Source organism: Harmonia axyridis, chromosome 2 (genome assembly GCF_914767665.1).
Source record: "Harmonia axyridis chromosome 2, icHarAxyr1.1, whole genome shotgun sequence".
Lineage (NCBI taxonomy): Eukaryota > Metazoa > Arthropoda > Insecta > Coleoptera > Coccinellidae > Harmonia > Harmonia axyridis.
In genome coordinates this window covers 10,460,172-10,476,669 of record NC_059502.1, presented here as the reverse complement: position 1 = coordinate 10,476,669, position 16,498 = coordinate 10,460,172, and the positions used below count along the sequence as shown (strand labels likewise).

The window sequence follows — 16,498 nt, the reverse complement described above, 5'->3', positions numbered from 1 at the left end:
ACAAGTTAATCTAGATGTGAATGAAACTCAATGATTACATATCCCATCTGATGTTGAGAAATAATCAGCAAAAACTTAAAATAGTTTGTTTAAATGATTCCTACACTATCAAGTAGTACATTTATATACATACATTGTACTTGTGAGTTCTAACATTTCAAACAAATGGTACAGTAGTAATATCCATCTGATCAATCAGTTTAGAACTATTTCTTGCAATAAATTTGATGAAAATATAGATACTTACCATAGACTATATAGGTACTTATATAGCCTAAGGTACTTATGTTTTGTTTCTTACAAATATTGAGGATAATAATAAATAAAGCTGTGTACCCTGCATGAGCTGATCCTTTTACTTGATAAGCTTTTTGATAACCTGAACAAAAACAAATAGTTAACTTTAGGTGGAAATCCATTTAAAGGTGATAAACCTAACAAATGTATCGCTTCACCTGGAGAAGTTCAATAATGTGTTTACAGCAAATGAATTTTTTTTGTGAGGAAAAACTCACTACCGTCATTAAGGAACTTCATTTTTTCAATTAGAGAGTTGATAAGAATCACAATACATAAATTCTAGTATGTTCTAACAAGATCATTCAATCAAGACCCTCTTGAAAATTTTTTGAAGCGATAAGGAGATAGCCATGTGAAAAAGCTCGTATTAGAATATAATGGTAATATTCAAAAGGAAATGTTCATTGCCTTATGTAGTTTTTATATCACTAGCTTATTTTATAAGTGATGCCTGCATGACATCGTTGATAGTAGTGATCATTTCATAATGAGATTTTCCATTCTATTCATATAAAACAATACATATATTCTTTCATGAATAAGCCATAAAAAGCTGAATTTACTCATATTTATAACCGCGTCGGCCCCACCTTCATTTCTGCCTCGGCCAATACCGTAGCGCGAAGTCAATCGCTGTGAAGAGTCAGCATATAAATACAGCCGCGCTGAACGCGACTATTGCAGAAGATCAGCCGTTACGATATAGAGTTATTCGAGTGTAGATACGTTTGAACCATGGCACGTACGAAACAAACCGCAAGAAAGTCCACTGGTGGCAAGGCACCTCGTAAACAACTAGCTACAAAGGCAGCACGTAAAAGTGCTCCGGCTACTGGAGGAGTCAAGAAACCCCATCGTTATCGTCCTGGTACAGTAGCTCTCCGCGAAATTCGTCGTTATCAGAAGAGTACAGAATTGCTGATTCGCAAACTGCCATTCCAGAGGTTGGTACGTGAAATCGCCCAAGATTTCAAGACAGACCTTCGATTCCAGAGTTCAGCCGTGATGGCCCTTCAGGAAGCCAGTGAGGCATATCTGGTTGGCCTTTTCGAAGATACCAACTTGTGCGCCATCCACGCTAAAAGAGTGACCATCATGCCTAAAGATATCCAACTTGCCCGACGTATCAGAGGTGAACGTGCTTAATTTTCACCTGGTATTATTTTAAAATCGGTTCTTTTCAGAACCACAACATTTTTTTATTTGCATTTTTACAATTGGTTGTATCTGACTTTTTTGTCTCAAAACTTGCCTATTTTCATTTTATTCAAATACCGTTACCTTTATGATTTTGAGTAAACATTCTTAATTCCGAAATGAAACAATTGATTTCCGCGAATTTGCTTTATTTGTTCATAAATTTCTATCAATTTAGTTTTGAATGTTTAATTTTCATTTTTGAAATCTATTAGTTGATGAAGTCACAAAATCGAGTGGAATGCGAATCTATTTTTTTAGAATGATAATTTATGTCGATTTATGTTTAATTCATCTCTGATCTTTTCCTTTTTAACACTTCATTGTATGTAGTCGGTTACATTAATTATTATAAACTACATAATATTGTAGTCATCGTATTGTTTTGATTCGTTAAAAATAACTTTTATTGCTTATTTCAATCTACTGGCATTTAAAATTCGTAATCAAACTCACCAGTTCACATCCATTTTTTCTCTACTTTTATGTCGAGTAAAAGCATCATTGATTTCCATACATCATCCAAATGTTCAACAAAATAATATGTATCAGTTTTTGCGCCCTCCTTCCACAAAAAGTTATCTATCACAAACATTCCAGTTGAAATTCGAAAACATCAGATGATACAAACAATTTAGCATTTGGTTGACGTTGTCGATACCTTCTTGATAGATTCTTAGAATTAGATGAAACGAAAATGAGTTAGTTAATTGATGTACAGATTGAGTGAAAATGAATTGGTTTTCGATACACATCTCATTTTAGTAATTGGGTTAATTTGGTAATTTATGTTAAGAATCTCAGTCTCATCAAAATTTGTCGAAGAAATTAAGAGGCAATTTTATTGTTGAATTTCATGAATGCGGAAAGATACTTATTTCAAAGATTATGTGATCTTCAATAATGATATTTTTAACTAGCATTCTGGAATATTATCTGAATTTTTCGTGCCCATTTGTATACAGAAAAAGCATAAAACTCAATTTTTGGATGCTATAGCATCCAAAAATCGCAGAATACTTACTAAAATGATACTCGGCCCAACTATATTTAAAATCTTGATATAGGTAACCCAACAAAACAATAATGATAATAAAAATAAACCCCTAACATTATTTCTCAAATACTCCAGAATAATATTTTTCATGATAATTTTTTTTAATGAATATTTCAACATCGTGTCATTTATTTTCATATACGAGATCAATTTCACATTTAAAGCTTATCCTTTCTTTATATTATAAATTTTTTAAAGATATTATATTTTTTTTTGGCGAAATAGAGCTTTCATTCATGAATTAGAAGTAAATTCCCTAAAATAATGTATATTTATATTACAAAATTGAACACTAATTCTTTCATGATTACGAAAACAAAACAGTAAGACTAAGTTGAACGATAATTGATAAACTGAACACGATGTTTAGTTGAAAGATTTTTAATCTTTATTTGTTTTATACTCGGGTTGCATGGATATAGTTTCCATGAGTGTTTTCAAAATCGAAATATGGATAAAAAAATCTGTCCATCTGCGTATTTTTCCGAAAAATATAACAGCAATTTTGTATGGAAAAGCTGAGAATCCATTCCTTGAATTTTAAAGGTTCAAAATAAAGGCATCAAATATAAAAAAATTTTCTAATAGTTTTAGTTGACAAAGAAGAAGGAATAACCAGTTATTCAACTAGTTAACCAAGGTGAAATAACTTCAACGTTGCATTGACATCGAAAGCTTCAACCAGCCATCCCTATTTAGTAGGTACATGCCTATATCTTTGTCGACGCAGATGGTTGTAAAAGACCCTGTATATAACAAAAGGTAAGCGGATATGGTCGTGGTCACAGCTGCAATAAATTTACCTAAAAAAGAGGGTCCAAAAGGCCTTCATGCGTTTAGGATAGGTAGGTACCTAAAATTACTAGGTACTTGAAATTCCACAATATTTTCGAGACACCAATAAATTCTTCGGCAAAAGCAGCAAATTTTAAAACTATTTATTACTGTATATGAAGTTCAAGGTTTCATTCAATAGAGAAGGTATGAATAAGTATTTGAAAATCTTATAACACTTCTTCACAATACAAAGAATAGTCAGTCGATTAACTGAATAATGATATCCATGAATTCTTAAATTTATCTTAGTATTAACAAATGAGAACTGATTATGAGTGAACGTTGTTGAAGCATGTGTTTTTCCTTGATTGAATGTGAAAAATCTTCCAAGCTTGCATTGCATAATTTCATGTGCTATTTCATTTACTAAAAAAAAATTGACGAATGGCATTATTTTGTTGAAAGTATCGCGTCATTCTATGTTTTCACAGCACAGAAAATTTTGAGTTTAGATTTTTTTTTAGATTTCGTGAAAAAAAATACGTGAATACGAAGTTGAACAAACACAAAAGTTTTAATGTCATCGTTTTTCTCATTTTTTCAGAAGTTTTTATCGATCTCTTAAAGCATAGATGGATACCACACAAATTAATATTATTATATTAATTATATTATATAGGTACATATTAAATAAATTGCTGCAAGAGCCTTTCTCTATCTTTCTATGAATCCACATGATGCCACAAAGTATAGTTTTGTTGCCAATTTGAAAATGAAGTTTTTCTTTTCATTAAAACGTAAATTTTTTGTTTTTGTAAAAAAGGGATATTTTTCGTAATTGTGGATACTTCAGAAGATTGTAGCACATTTTTTGAAAAAGTTAGGTATAATGACTATCAGTGTATATGAAATATTTTTAATTTTATTTGGCTCATAGTGTTCATACTCAAGTTACATGGTTATTAGTTTCCATAACTGTTTTCATTATGAAATACGTAAAATCTAACAATATAAGAAAATGAAAAACCTGAGCACTCGTTTCATGAATTTTAAAGGCTCAACAATCAAGGAATCAAATTTTTTTTTTTTATAGCTCCAATCGTTTGAGAATCATGAATTCTCAAAAATTCTAATTTTGTATATTCATTACAAATAATGCAAGGTTAAAATCCCGTTCCATTATTCATCAAAATATTTATTATCTAATAATGAAAAACGTGTGAAATTTGCAGTGTATTCAGATTATATTCTCACCAAACAGTTGATCGGCATTAACATTATATAGAAAATAGTTTATCATGTTCCAAATGAATCAATGAAATTAATCACACCAGGATTTTGAAAAAGGAAAAGTTTTATAATAAGAAAATGAGGGGTGAAGTTAACGACTGTAAAACATCTGGATAGATTACAAGTTTTACAGCTGCTATACCCATCAATTGTTATTCATTTTATGACCGAGTCTTGACTTCTTTTTATGGGAGTTAAGGACGTTTAGGTGCAAGCAGTATATCTGATTTTACTGAAAAAAAGTGGAATATTGACTTTTCACAGAGAGATTCTAGATAATTTTAATGAAAAAATGTCATATGAACATGGGCCCGCAAAACGCTTTGTTTTCGAGATACTATGGATGTTTCTTGTAGTCCTACTTTTTTGTGATGATTATATCAGTTTAACCATTTAACGAATATTAATTGTTCTTTGCTACAGATTATACTTATAATTAATTCATTCATCACAGCTCACTAACTGGATCTTTGGAATAATTTGGATTTTCCTGAGGATTTCTCGAGCAGTGTTTGAATTTTTATCGAAATCGGTAGCAGCTACAAGAAAACTACAAGAAACCAAGAAGTGTAAAACTGGACCAAAGTTTCTCTTTATATTTTTCTTAACTACCAGTGGTCTACCAAAAATAAGTTCTGGAGGAAAGAAGCAGGCACTGTCCAGAAAAAATATCACCCTGTAGATTTTAATTCAAAAATTAGCATATCACATGATGAAATCTTTGAATTGAAATATCTATGGCAAATTCAAGTTAAATATTTTGTGGACGGCCACCAATAAATTAAACAAACCCCAATAAGGAAAATCTCAAAAATTAATTTTGGTCGTCTAGAAAACACAAAGAGTAGAGAAAATCACCTTGACGATCAACACATGTGGAAATGAAAATAGAATATAAACTAAATATTTGTTAGATATATAAGCAATTTTCCATGTATGCATCCACTATACAATATTCATACATACCATATATATACAAATATAAGATCGAATTTATTGAATTTGAATGCATTGTCGTTATTTTTCAATAATACAGCTATTTCCGACATGACGTAGACGAAAATGATTCATTTACACAATCAAGGAACATAAGAAGGCGGAGCTAATGGCAGTTAGGCCAATTGAAAAGTTCCCGGTCTGATGCACAGATGGCGGTGCTAGTATTAAATCCATATGATTTTTAGTTAGTAGTAGTACCAACTTCAAACGATACGTGTCAAAATTTGACAGCAGTCCGACCATTAGTTTGTGAGATATTGTGTTGTCAGTGTTTCTACTTTTGTTATTTGAAAAAAGATGGAAAAAAGAGAATTTCGTGTGCTGACAAAATATTGCTTTTTGAAGGGAAAAAATGCAGTTGAAGCAAAATCTTGGCTTGATGAAGAGTTTCCGGGGTCTGCACCAACAAAATCAACCATCATTGATTGGTATGCCAAGTTTGAACGTGGTGAAATGAGCACCGAAGGTGGCGAACGCAGTGGACGCCCAAAAGAGGCTTCCATTGACGGAAAAAAGGAAGAGGCTGTCACCGATGAAAAAAGAAGCGCAAAAAAGAGGAAAGTTACGCCATCTACATCAATTGGTATTGAAACAAGTCCATCCAGAATCCAGAAACCGGAAATTCCAACAAAGCCTTGAGCATCATGAACAGTTTTGTGACATTTTTGAACGCATCGCTGCCGAAGCGAGTAGATTGGCTCATTACAACAAACGTTCCACATTTATCAGCAGGGGAATTAGGAGGGCTGTTTAACACTTTTTGCCCGGTGAGCTTGCCAAGCACGCAGTCAGCGAAGGGGCCAAGGCATGACAAAATATACCAGTTCCAAGTAAAGCAGATTTTTAGTGTTTCGACACACCTAACGGTTCTTTTCAGAGCCACTAAATTTTCAAACTTATAATTATGGTCTAATCTATACTCTCTGTCTTTGAATCAAGCTTAAATTATAACAGATTCCTAACCTAACTATTCGTCATATTGATATAGAAACGTACAAATATATCAAGTAGAAAGAATTTCCTCAAATCGTTATTGATTCATTGCCACAAATTTTTTAAATAATGGTTTCATTGAATACACAGAAAAAAGTTTTAATGTGCGTAATTATGTATGAATAGTTCTTACTGAGCCAAAAGGGTTAGGAATTGATTTTTTTGGGATATCTTTCATCCACAGGAGCTTAAATTATTCATCTCTAGGAAACTTTGAACAGCTCAAATAATTTCGAGCTTTAAGATACCAATAAATGCTCCCATGCACAGTTCGAAAAACATGTCCCTTGAAACGGGACATCAATTCACTTGAATTATTTACGACTTGGAAATTGGAATAACAAAATGACTATAATTTATTGTAGTCATTTACAAGTGTCGCAACACAACAACGTTAACCGTTACACCCTGTAGATTATCAATATCCATTTCAACCGGACAAAGTAATAAAAGTTGTTAACACCTTTCTTTTAAGTACAGAAAGCTCCCTGAGAAATAACAAAAGACTGGAATTTGCATAATTGACATTTCTAACCCAAATGTCCAAAATCCACTTATAGTATAGGCACCTACGCAATTTAATTTTAAGTAGGTATAGAAGATAAGATACCACAATGTAATGTTCAATTAGAATTGAATTTGAAATACGTTTTGGTGAATTCCTATGATTTCCGAACTGATAATACCATATAGATAAAAACAGGTCAGCTGAAATGTATACGTATTGGTTTGTAAATTTATAAAAACATTTTCTTATACAGGGTGTTCGTATAACAAAGCGTTTTCGGCCCCATGTTTATAAGACTTTTTATTCTTAAAAGAGTTAAAAGTACTCAAGACATCTCTGATTTTCGTTTGTACTACTGTACTGATGTACCTATTTAAAACAATATAAACTCAAGAAGTGAAGTTTTAATTGGCAAGTACATATAGAAAATATATATGAGACATCCAATGATATGGTTAGAATTTTTGTTATATTGTTTATAGCTAAAATAATCTTTCACGACTTAAATTGATACGAAATGCAAAAAAGAAATAGAATTGAGTTTCAACGGTTTTCTAATAGGAATCTATAACTTGCTTCTGGTTAAAATATGTCTCAGGAATAATTGAAATATCTAATCGATAATGAAACTTAATGAACGAAATGCCCAAATCAGGCAAAAATATTTCAGTTCAGAATTTATCTGAAGGTAAAAACTAAATCGAATCAGATAGGTACTGATGTCTAGATTATTAATTCTTTTACGTTAGTCTGGCTAACCTTAAGAATGGTTGCCCATATTTACACATTTCTTTTTTGTGTCAAGTTACCTTTCAACCATGTTATGAGAAAATTATTAAGTATGAGGAAGTATAGTATACAAAATACCTGATTTTCGAGTTAAATCAGAAACAGAAGAAAAAGAGTGGTAATTGAATTATATATATTCGTAACGTAGAATATAAAAGTCAAATAAAAAAATTTGTTCATATCCCCATAAAGTATACGTGTTTGGTACAGAATTGATTGTTTTATCACATTGATTTCATTAGAACAAGAATTTGATAATACTTATAAGTTGAAAGGAAATCAATTTCTCGAAACCATCAACGAACAATTTTACGTACGACCAAACCCCGCCCATTTTGGAGCATACGTCCTTCACTCTGATTGGCGAAACTAGTAACGTATAAAGCCGTTGCTCGAACAACCTGGATCACAGTTGAAAAAGTCAACGACTAGTTATAGCTTTGAGTGTTTTATAAGTATTATAACTTGTTCATCATGTCTGGTCGTGGTAAAGGTGGAAAAGTTAAGGGAAAGGCAAAGTCCCGTTCTAACCGTGCCGGATTACAGTTTCCAGTAGGTCGTATCCACCGTTTGTTACGTAAGGGAAATTATGCAGAACGTGTAGGAGCCGGAGCACCCGTCTATCTGGCGGCTGTAATGGAATATTTGGCTGCTGAAGTTTTGGAATTGGCCGGTAATGCCGCACGTGACAATAAAAAGACGAGAATCATCCCCCGTCATCTTCAGTTGGCCATCAGAAATGACGAGGAGTTGAATAAACTGCTTTCTGGAGTGACAATCGCCCAAGGTGGTGTTCTACCAAACATCCAAGCAATTCTTTTACCCAAGAAGACAGAGAAGAAGACGTAAATTCGTTTTTAAACAAACAATCGGCCCTTTTCAGGGCCACGAAATTATTCTTTTGAAAAGATTTTTTTATCATCTCTGTGTGAGTAAACAACTATAATATATTTCACTTTAAAATTTTTAGGTTAGAATCGAAGTCATATATTATAAATTGAATTTGATGACTTTTGAAATTTTCAACATTAAAGATCAATAATTAAATTCAATCAATTTTTATTATTTATATTCGGAAGCAATAGAAGAAAATCCGTAATAAAAAGCTTATTTATTTCTAAATTTAATTCTCCCCCGTCATTTATCATGTGGAAGTTTTTAGGGATGAATCTTTGTTGGAAAATAAAATAGGGTCTTTCATGTGAAAAAAAACCTTGGACCTTTCCTTGAAGAGTTACACGCTGCCAAAAATTATAGTTTTAATTTTTTTTCTTGAAATTACAAATGACTTAAGGGATGGCATGTTTCACCAATGAAAATGCTACCTATGAAGTTATTTTTAAAGGAATGAAAACCTATTTCAATTTCTAACAAAACTTTTTAGCGGAACAAAATTTCTCAATTTAAAATTTATTGCTTTCTAATAAAATAATTAAATATACCTTTATGCATGGATACGTTCAAGCACAATGTTGTATTTTTCTGCAAATGGAATCGGAAAAATCTAGTGTGTGTAAGCTTGTTTATTAGTAGAAAACGGTCATAAAATGCCACTGCTACTCTTCGGCAATTTCAAGAGAAATATGAAAATAATTTTTTTCTAATTTTTATAATTATATGGAGAACATCCCAAGTTATGCAATGGATGAATCAACCACAAATTGAAAAAAGAACTAAATATCAATGAAACTGTAAAACATATATATAGTATAGGAGGCAACATCAGACATTAGTAGAGGAATAATACCGGATTGCTTCTACATGTGAAAAAACGAAAAGCAGATGAATCAGAAATGGGAAGACTAAATCATCAACAATATATTGAGACAAGAAAAAAAATCACATAAACAACCTTATGGCTGAAGACCATTCAATATGGAATGTAACAAGTTATTTCCACTATTGAAATCCTAGTTAAGTGATAGGTTTTTTTAGGTGAAGGTAGAACATACATAATCAAACCCCAGAAGGTATGTATTGGGCCCCAACATTTTTATAGGATCTTTTACTGACGATAGAGCCAAATCATCAAACATCGACCCAATACAGCATCTTATATCCAATTGCACTTGAACTTACTACGTTACTACACGAGTGGTTTATAAAGTGGAGGATCAAAGTCAACAATAGCGAGTATAAACACATTACTCTCACTTTAAAAACGTACACTTCCCCTCAAGAGGATATAACCAGATCCTTATGTGGTTAGAACTCAGTAAGCCGCCGAGGGATGCTCACTAACTCGAACTAAGATCACCCAAAATATTATTTGCTTATAAATTGAATTTTCATTAAATAATTCTGTATAACATAATTGTTTTCACTAATTTATTTTATGAAATTCACAATATTTAGATCTTGCTTTTACTTTTATATATTTCATCATATACATTCTAGCTCAAAGTCAAGTTCCAGTTTCTATTACCAATAATGTATTTATATGAATCAATTTGTTATACTACTAATTCAATAACATGTTATTAATTATTGACTGCTATCATCTACAATAATAATTTCCTATTAAATCAAAAGCAACAATGCTAAAATATCTAATATAGAATATTATGCAACAAATTTCTCGAAATAAATATTTATATTTTGAAAAAAATTCCTGGCATATATAAATATATTTTTCTCAATAATATACATATGCACTTATTTCTAATGTACTATACATGTTAGAAATTTAAGGACTAAATTATAAACCATCTAGTTACAATTCTATTAAAATATCACGATACTCACCTAACATTAACAGAAGGATTAGATGTTTTCGTCTTAATGACTAACTAACAACTAATTAATGAATGTACAACTAATAGAATGAGTAATGTAGAATTGAAAAACACTACAAATATTATATAAGGTTAAATTATAAAAATTCATGTTTAAAAAACTATTTAGCATAAAATCATTGAATTGAAAACCTGAAATAATTTTAGGATATGATGATACTATACTAAAAGACCCTACTATCCAAAATCAAAATGAATAGGAATGTAGTTGAGAATTGAAACAAAGAGAACAAATCAAATCTTATATATCGATTGAATGGTTTGAATACAGAAAAAATATACGAAATAACTTCTACTAATACAGCTCACCTAATATACCATAGTATGAGAATAACTTGAAAGTAAGGGTATCTCAGGAATCTGTTCTAATTCAACACGAATCTGAAATAAATGTTGTACTGTATTATTGAACGAAGTGTTAAGTGAATGAAAAATTTAAAAACTATTAGTTAGTAAGTGATAAGAAAATTTTTATTAATATTAAAATAACTGTACATGACTTACCTACATGGAGATATGTGTGACCTAATCAGTCAGTACTTTTTATCACAAAAGAATGAATCCAAGAATGTTTTTCTTAACGAATGATGCATTCAGCTGTAAGTCTACTGGAACCTAAAAGACAAAAAACAAATATAAACCTCAAATTTATGAACATCTTTTCAATTATTTAAACCTCAAAAATTGTTGTTGATATGAACTTTAAAAAAAAACAATTTATAACCTCAAATAAAAATGAAAAATTTCAAACTAATTTCTAACCTAATTGTGTACAAAGCCGAAGGCTAGGCGCATAGAGAAATGGACTTTGTCTATGGCTGAGCCCAAAATTATAATCATGGATATCCAAACAAAAAAAAATAGCTGCTGGCCCTTACACAGTTTTGTCTTGAGGCACAAGATATTTAAACGAAAATTGCGTTCATTAATATATATGGCTCAAAGTCTAGAATCAAAAACGCTCATTTCTATTATCATTGCTTCTATCTTCTATGTTTTATAATAAACTATGGTCGGAATGAAAACTGTTTGTATATCTTATGGATGTAAGGTTATATTATGATGTTTTAATTAGTAAAATATAAAGATAAATATTTCTTTAAGAGCTTGATTGTGATTTGAATTTTGAAAATGACTTCTATAATTAAAGTTCAGGCCCTCTCAGGGGTAATGGACGAATCACCACCTTGTTACATACTACAAGTAGACGATGTGAGAATATTATTGGATTGTGGTTGGGACGAGAAATTTAATCCCGACTTTATAAGAGAACTCAGAAGAGTTGTCCATACCATCGATGCAGTTTTAATATCATATCCAGATGTCTTGCATATGGGAGCACTTCCTTATGCTGTTGGAAAGTTAGGACTTAACTGTCCAATTTATGCAACAATTCCAGTTTATAAAATGGGCCAAATGTTCTTATATGACTTGTATCAGTCTCACTTTAATATGGAAGATTTTGATATTTTATCATTGGATGATGTAGATGCAACATTTGAGAGAATTATACAGTTGAAATATAATCAGAGTGTACCTTTGAAAGGTAAAGGATATGGATTGACGATAACTCCACTACCAGCTGGTCATATGATTGGTGGAACCATTTGGAAAATAATGAAATCAGGAGAAGAAGATATAATTTATGCAAATGATTTCAATCATAAAAAAGAAAGACATCTTAATGGTTGTGAATTGGAAAAATTACAAAGACCCTCTCTTCTTATTATTGATGCATTTAATGCAAATTATCAACAAGCTCGGAGAAGAGCTAGAGATGAAAAACTAATGACAAATATATTGCAGACTTTGAGAAATAATGGAAATGTATTAATAGCTGTGGATACTGCAGGTCGTGTTTTAGAATTAGCTCATATGTTGGATCAACTGTGGAGAAATAAGGAATCTGGACTTTTGGCCTATTCATTAGCGTTGCTGAATAATGTTAGTTACAATGTAGTGGAATTTGCGAAATCGCAAATTGAATGGATGAGTGATAAATTGATGAGAAACTTTGAAGGGGCTAGAAATAATCCTTTTCAATTTAAACACCTGCAGCTATGCCATACTTTACAGGAACTGTCAAGGGTGCCCAATCCTAAAGTAGTACTTGCAAGTTCCCCAGACTTAGAAAGTGGTTATTCAAGAGAGTTGTTTTTACAATGGTGTTCTAACCCTAACAACAGTGTTATTATTACAACAAGAACATCACCAGGTACCTTAGCCAGAGATCTCCTTCATAATGGTGGTAATGGGAGAACCATAGATTTAGAAATAAAACGCCGAGTCAGACTAGAAGGTTCTGAATTGGAAGAATATCTAAAAACTCAAAAAGTAAAAAGTGGAAACGATCACTTAAAACAAGATTCAGAGTCTGACTCAGATGATGACATAGAGATGAGTGTAATCTCCAAAGGACGTCATGATATTGTTATCAAGCAAGAGGGGCATGTTTCTGGTGGGTTCTTCAAAGTAACAAAAAAACAATATCCTATGTACCCATTCCAAGAAGAAAAAATAAAAAGTGATGATTATGGTGAAATAATAAAACCAGAGGACTACACTCTCGCTGATATCAATACCGAGGGAGAAGATAATAAAGAGAACATTGTAATCAAGAAAGAAGAAGATGTCATTATTGAGACTCCAGAATTCCCTACAAAATGTATTAATTTAAGCAGAACTGTACAAGTGAATTGTCAAGTACAGTACATCGATTTTGAGGGGAGATCAGATGGCGAATCATTAATGAAAATAATATCTCAGCTCAAACCAAGAAGGGTTATTATTGTGAGAGGAGATGAAGAAAGTACAATTACTATGAAAAAACACTGTGAGACCTTAGAATCAAGAGTATTTACACCTGTTAAAGGAGAGGTAGTGGACTGTACGACTGAAATCCATATTTATCAGGTACGCTTGACAGATGCCTTGGTGTCCCAACTAAATTTCCAGAAAGCTTCCAAGGAAACTGAAGTAGCATGGATTGATGCACAAATAGTGAAGAGGGAGAGTCAATCTGATGCAAAACGGATGACCCTTGATAATGAACCAATGGAAGTGGATGATGAGGAATCTCAGATACTTACTTTGGAACCAACTCCATCCGATGATTATCATGACACAGTATTTATAAACGAACTGAAGCTTTCAGAGTTTAAACAAGTTCTGTCCAAATGTAATATAATTTCTGAGTTTTCGGGGGGTGTGTTGTGGTGCTGTAATGGTACAATAGCAGTCAGAAGAGTGGAATCTGGTAGAGTTATCTTGGAAGGATGCATATCTGAAGAATATTACAAAGTAAGGGAAATACTTTACCAACAGTTTGCTATTTTGTGAATATTAAATTTTTATCTAAATGTTTATCAATAAGTTCAAATAAAATGACATAATGTAAATTTTTACAATGAGTTTCCTTTAACTTCTTTATAAGATAGCAACATACAAAGTTGAAGCTAGTAGTATACAAGTATGTCAAACTCAATGACACATTATTTCTGAAGAAGAGGGATAGGATTATATTGAAAATTCGGTTTTTTAGTTACATGTTGTTTTCAATTCAAAGTGGCTTTGATTTTTTAAACTGAGTTAAGTGAACATCCAAATAATCTACATTAATTGAATTATTTATTGAGTTTGATTAAATTAATCGACATAGTATCTGTATTTTCGTATTTGTTCAAATTTAAAATTGATCAGAAGGAATAAGAGGGACTTGGGATCTCAATTAATAGTTTACTCAGTAACATCAATAATTTATTAATTCTAATTCTTTTTTTTTTGGAACAATTCTCTCTAATTGTACACATTGTATATACTGATTACAGATGAACGTTACTCCTAAGATGGAGTTACATAAACATCAATAGTACCTTACATATGGTCAAAACATATTTACTCGAGTTCGTTACTGCTTTCATTTCAATTTTTCCTCAAGATGGAGGAACAAACATATTAAAAAATATCATTTGTATTGCCACTAGTATAACATGCTCATCTAAATAATATTAGAAATTCTAGAGCGCACATACATAGCATTGTAGGAATTTTCAAGATAAGACATTTTCTTGAATTTCGTTATACATATTACCAACAAATACTCTTTCGAATGATGTATTGCCCGACCACCTATGACATTGAAAGGAATTGGGGTCCTGAAGTTTTTTGTATGAATTTCATATCAAAATTGACGTGTTATTTTATTGAAATTTTTGATCACACGTCCGTTTCTGACTTACAAGGGGGACTCAGGTTTCTGTTGGAATGCCCTGTAATTATATGTTTCTAGATTGATAATAGAGGTTCGAAAGGTACTTATTCAAGTGATAAGAGTTTTAGTGTAAATAACATTTAAAATGTTGGCAGTTACAAAAATTCATAAATGTTTTACTTCAGTTAATCGTCTGTCCTGGATTTTTCACTCGAAAAACAATTTTTCAAAAATTTCTCTCAGTCTACCTTTCCTCATTGGTGTCTTGAGGTAGATATTTCAAATTTGGCACAGTAAAATAAATGTATATAAAGTCAAAATATAGTTTGGCTTTGTATAGTTCCATTAACCGTAATTTACAAAATTCGTCTCTACTTCCTTTTTTAAGTCAAGGCAAAATGTACTTGGCTATATATGATTACAACAACCTCTAAATAATTAGATAAATAGGTACGTTATTTTTATTTAAGGTTTTTTCTTGTTGAAGTTATACTGTTTTTACTTTTTTTTATGAAATTCAATTTTAATTTAATATTTTCATGTGAAACTTAATTAACAAAAAAAAATTGTTTATTCTTGGTTTTGGGTATATCTTGAAAATAATTCTCGATAAAGAAACTTCTTCTGCTATACTGAAAATGAAATGATTTTCGTCTTCAACTCTAATAGTGATCAGTGTCATATGAGGGTGCCTTATATTTATTACCATTCAATATATTTGTTTAATTGATAATATTTTTTCCATTCATTTCTTTTTATATTTCTCTGTTTCATATATTTAGCAATATATAGACTATTTAATATTTTTTTTATTTCTTCAAAATTTCAATTGACTAAGTAGTTATCGGTAGTGTAATAAATTAGTGAATTTAAATGTGCTCCTTTAGGTATAAAAACTTTTAAATAGATATTCAATATTTCTAAGAATTGACTTTGACAGTTGTTTGAATGAAGATAGTTAGGGATATTCTGAATCACCTTATTTAACAACTCAGTGTGTATACAACCTTTTGAAAATTGATGGGTTCGAGATTTTCGAATAATTCGATCATTTAAAAAAATAGGAGATATTTCATTTCATCTTTGTATCTATGAAGTAACTAGAAAGTCATCATCATTAATCAATCAATTCCAATATTTTTCTGGTGTCTAAGCTCATCAATTCTTTTATATGAGAAAATTAATAGGTATATTTAAAATATTTCATTTTTAGTAGTTGAGTAGTAATAGTAGTCAGTAACCATATCATATCACAAAAAAGGTATTCAGTCGTAAGACAATCCAAATGAGACTGAGCTCATTCCATTAAGTATTTTCCCTGGTATTTCTGTTATTTGTAGCAGTTTTTTTAGAAAACACCTTAACAGATCCATTTTAATTAAATTAGAACATCTTGTGATTGCTAATTCGTAGATAACAGACACTTTTACTGTTTAGAAATCAACGGTAGGTATCATATTATTAATTAAATATTTTTCAACCATCACTTCCAACTAGATATTCGGCCGGACTCTTTTTTATGACCGGGTTGTATATGTGGTTTAGATAGGTATGTCTTCAATCATTGTTGTTGTATTGCATGG

The 16,498-nt window shown here is 31.2% G+C and overlaps 3 protein-coding genes across 3 annotated transcripts; all 3 read left to right on the top strand.

Moving 5' to 3' along the window:
• Nucleotides 1–986: 986 nt before the first annotated feature.
• On the top strand, nt 987–1,492 carry LOC123673733 (histone H3). The gene has a single exon (XM_045608379.1). It carries the CDS (start codon nt 1,036–1,038, stop codon nt 1,444–1,446), a length of 411 nt encoding a protein of 136 aa, XP_045464335.1. The 5' UTR covers nt 987–1,035; the 3' UTR covers nt 1,447–1,492.
• Nucleotides 1,493–8,324: 6,832 nt separating this feature from the next.
• On the top strand, nt 8,325–10,793 carry LOC123673732 (histone H2A-like). Its single transcript, XM_045608378.1, has one exon. It carries the CDS (start codon nt 8,385–8,387, stop codon nt 8,757–8,759), a length of 375 nt encoding a protein of 124 aa, XP_045464334.1. The 5' UTR covers nt 8,325–8,384; the 3' UTR covers nt 8,760–10,793.
• Nucleotides 10,794–11,707: 914 nt separating this feature from the next.
• On the top strand, nt 11,708–14,107 carry LOC123673730 (probable cleavage and polyadenylation specificity factor subunit 2). Its single transcript, XM_045608376.1, has one exon. The coding sequence runs from the start codon at nt 11,837–11,839 to the stop codon at nt 14,042–14,044; it is 2,208 nt and encodes a 735-aa protein (XP_045464332.1). The 5' UTR covers nt 11,708–11,836; the 3' UTR covers nt 14,045–14,107.
• Nucleotides 14,108–16,498: the final 2,391 nt, after the last annotated feature.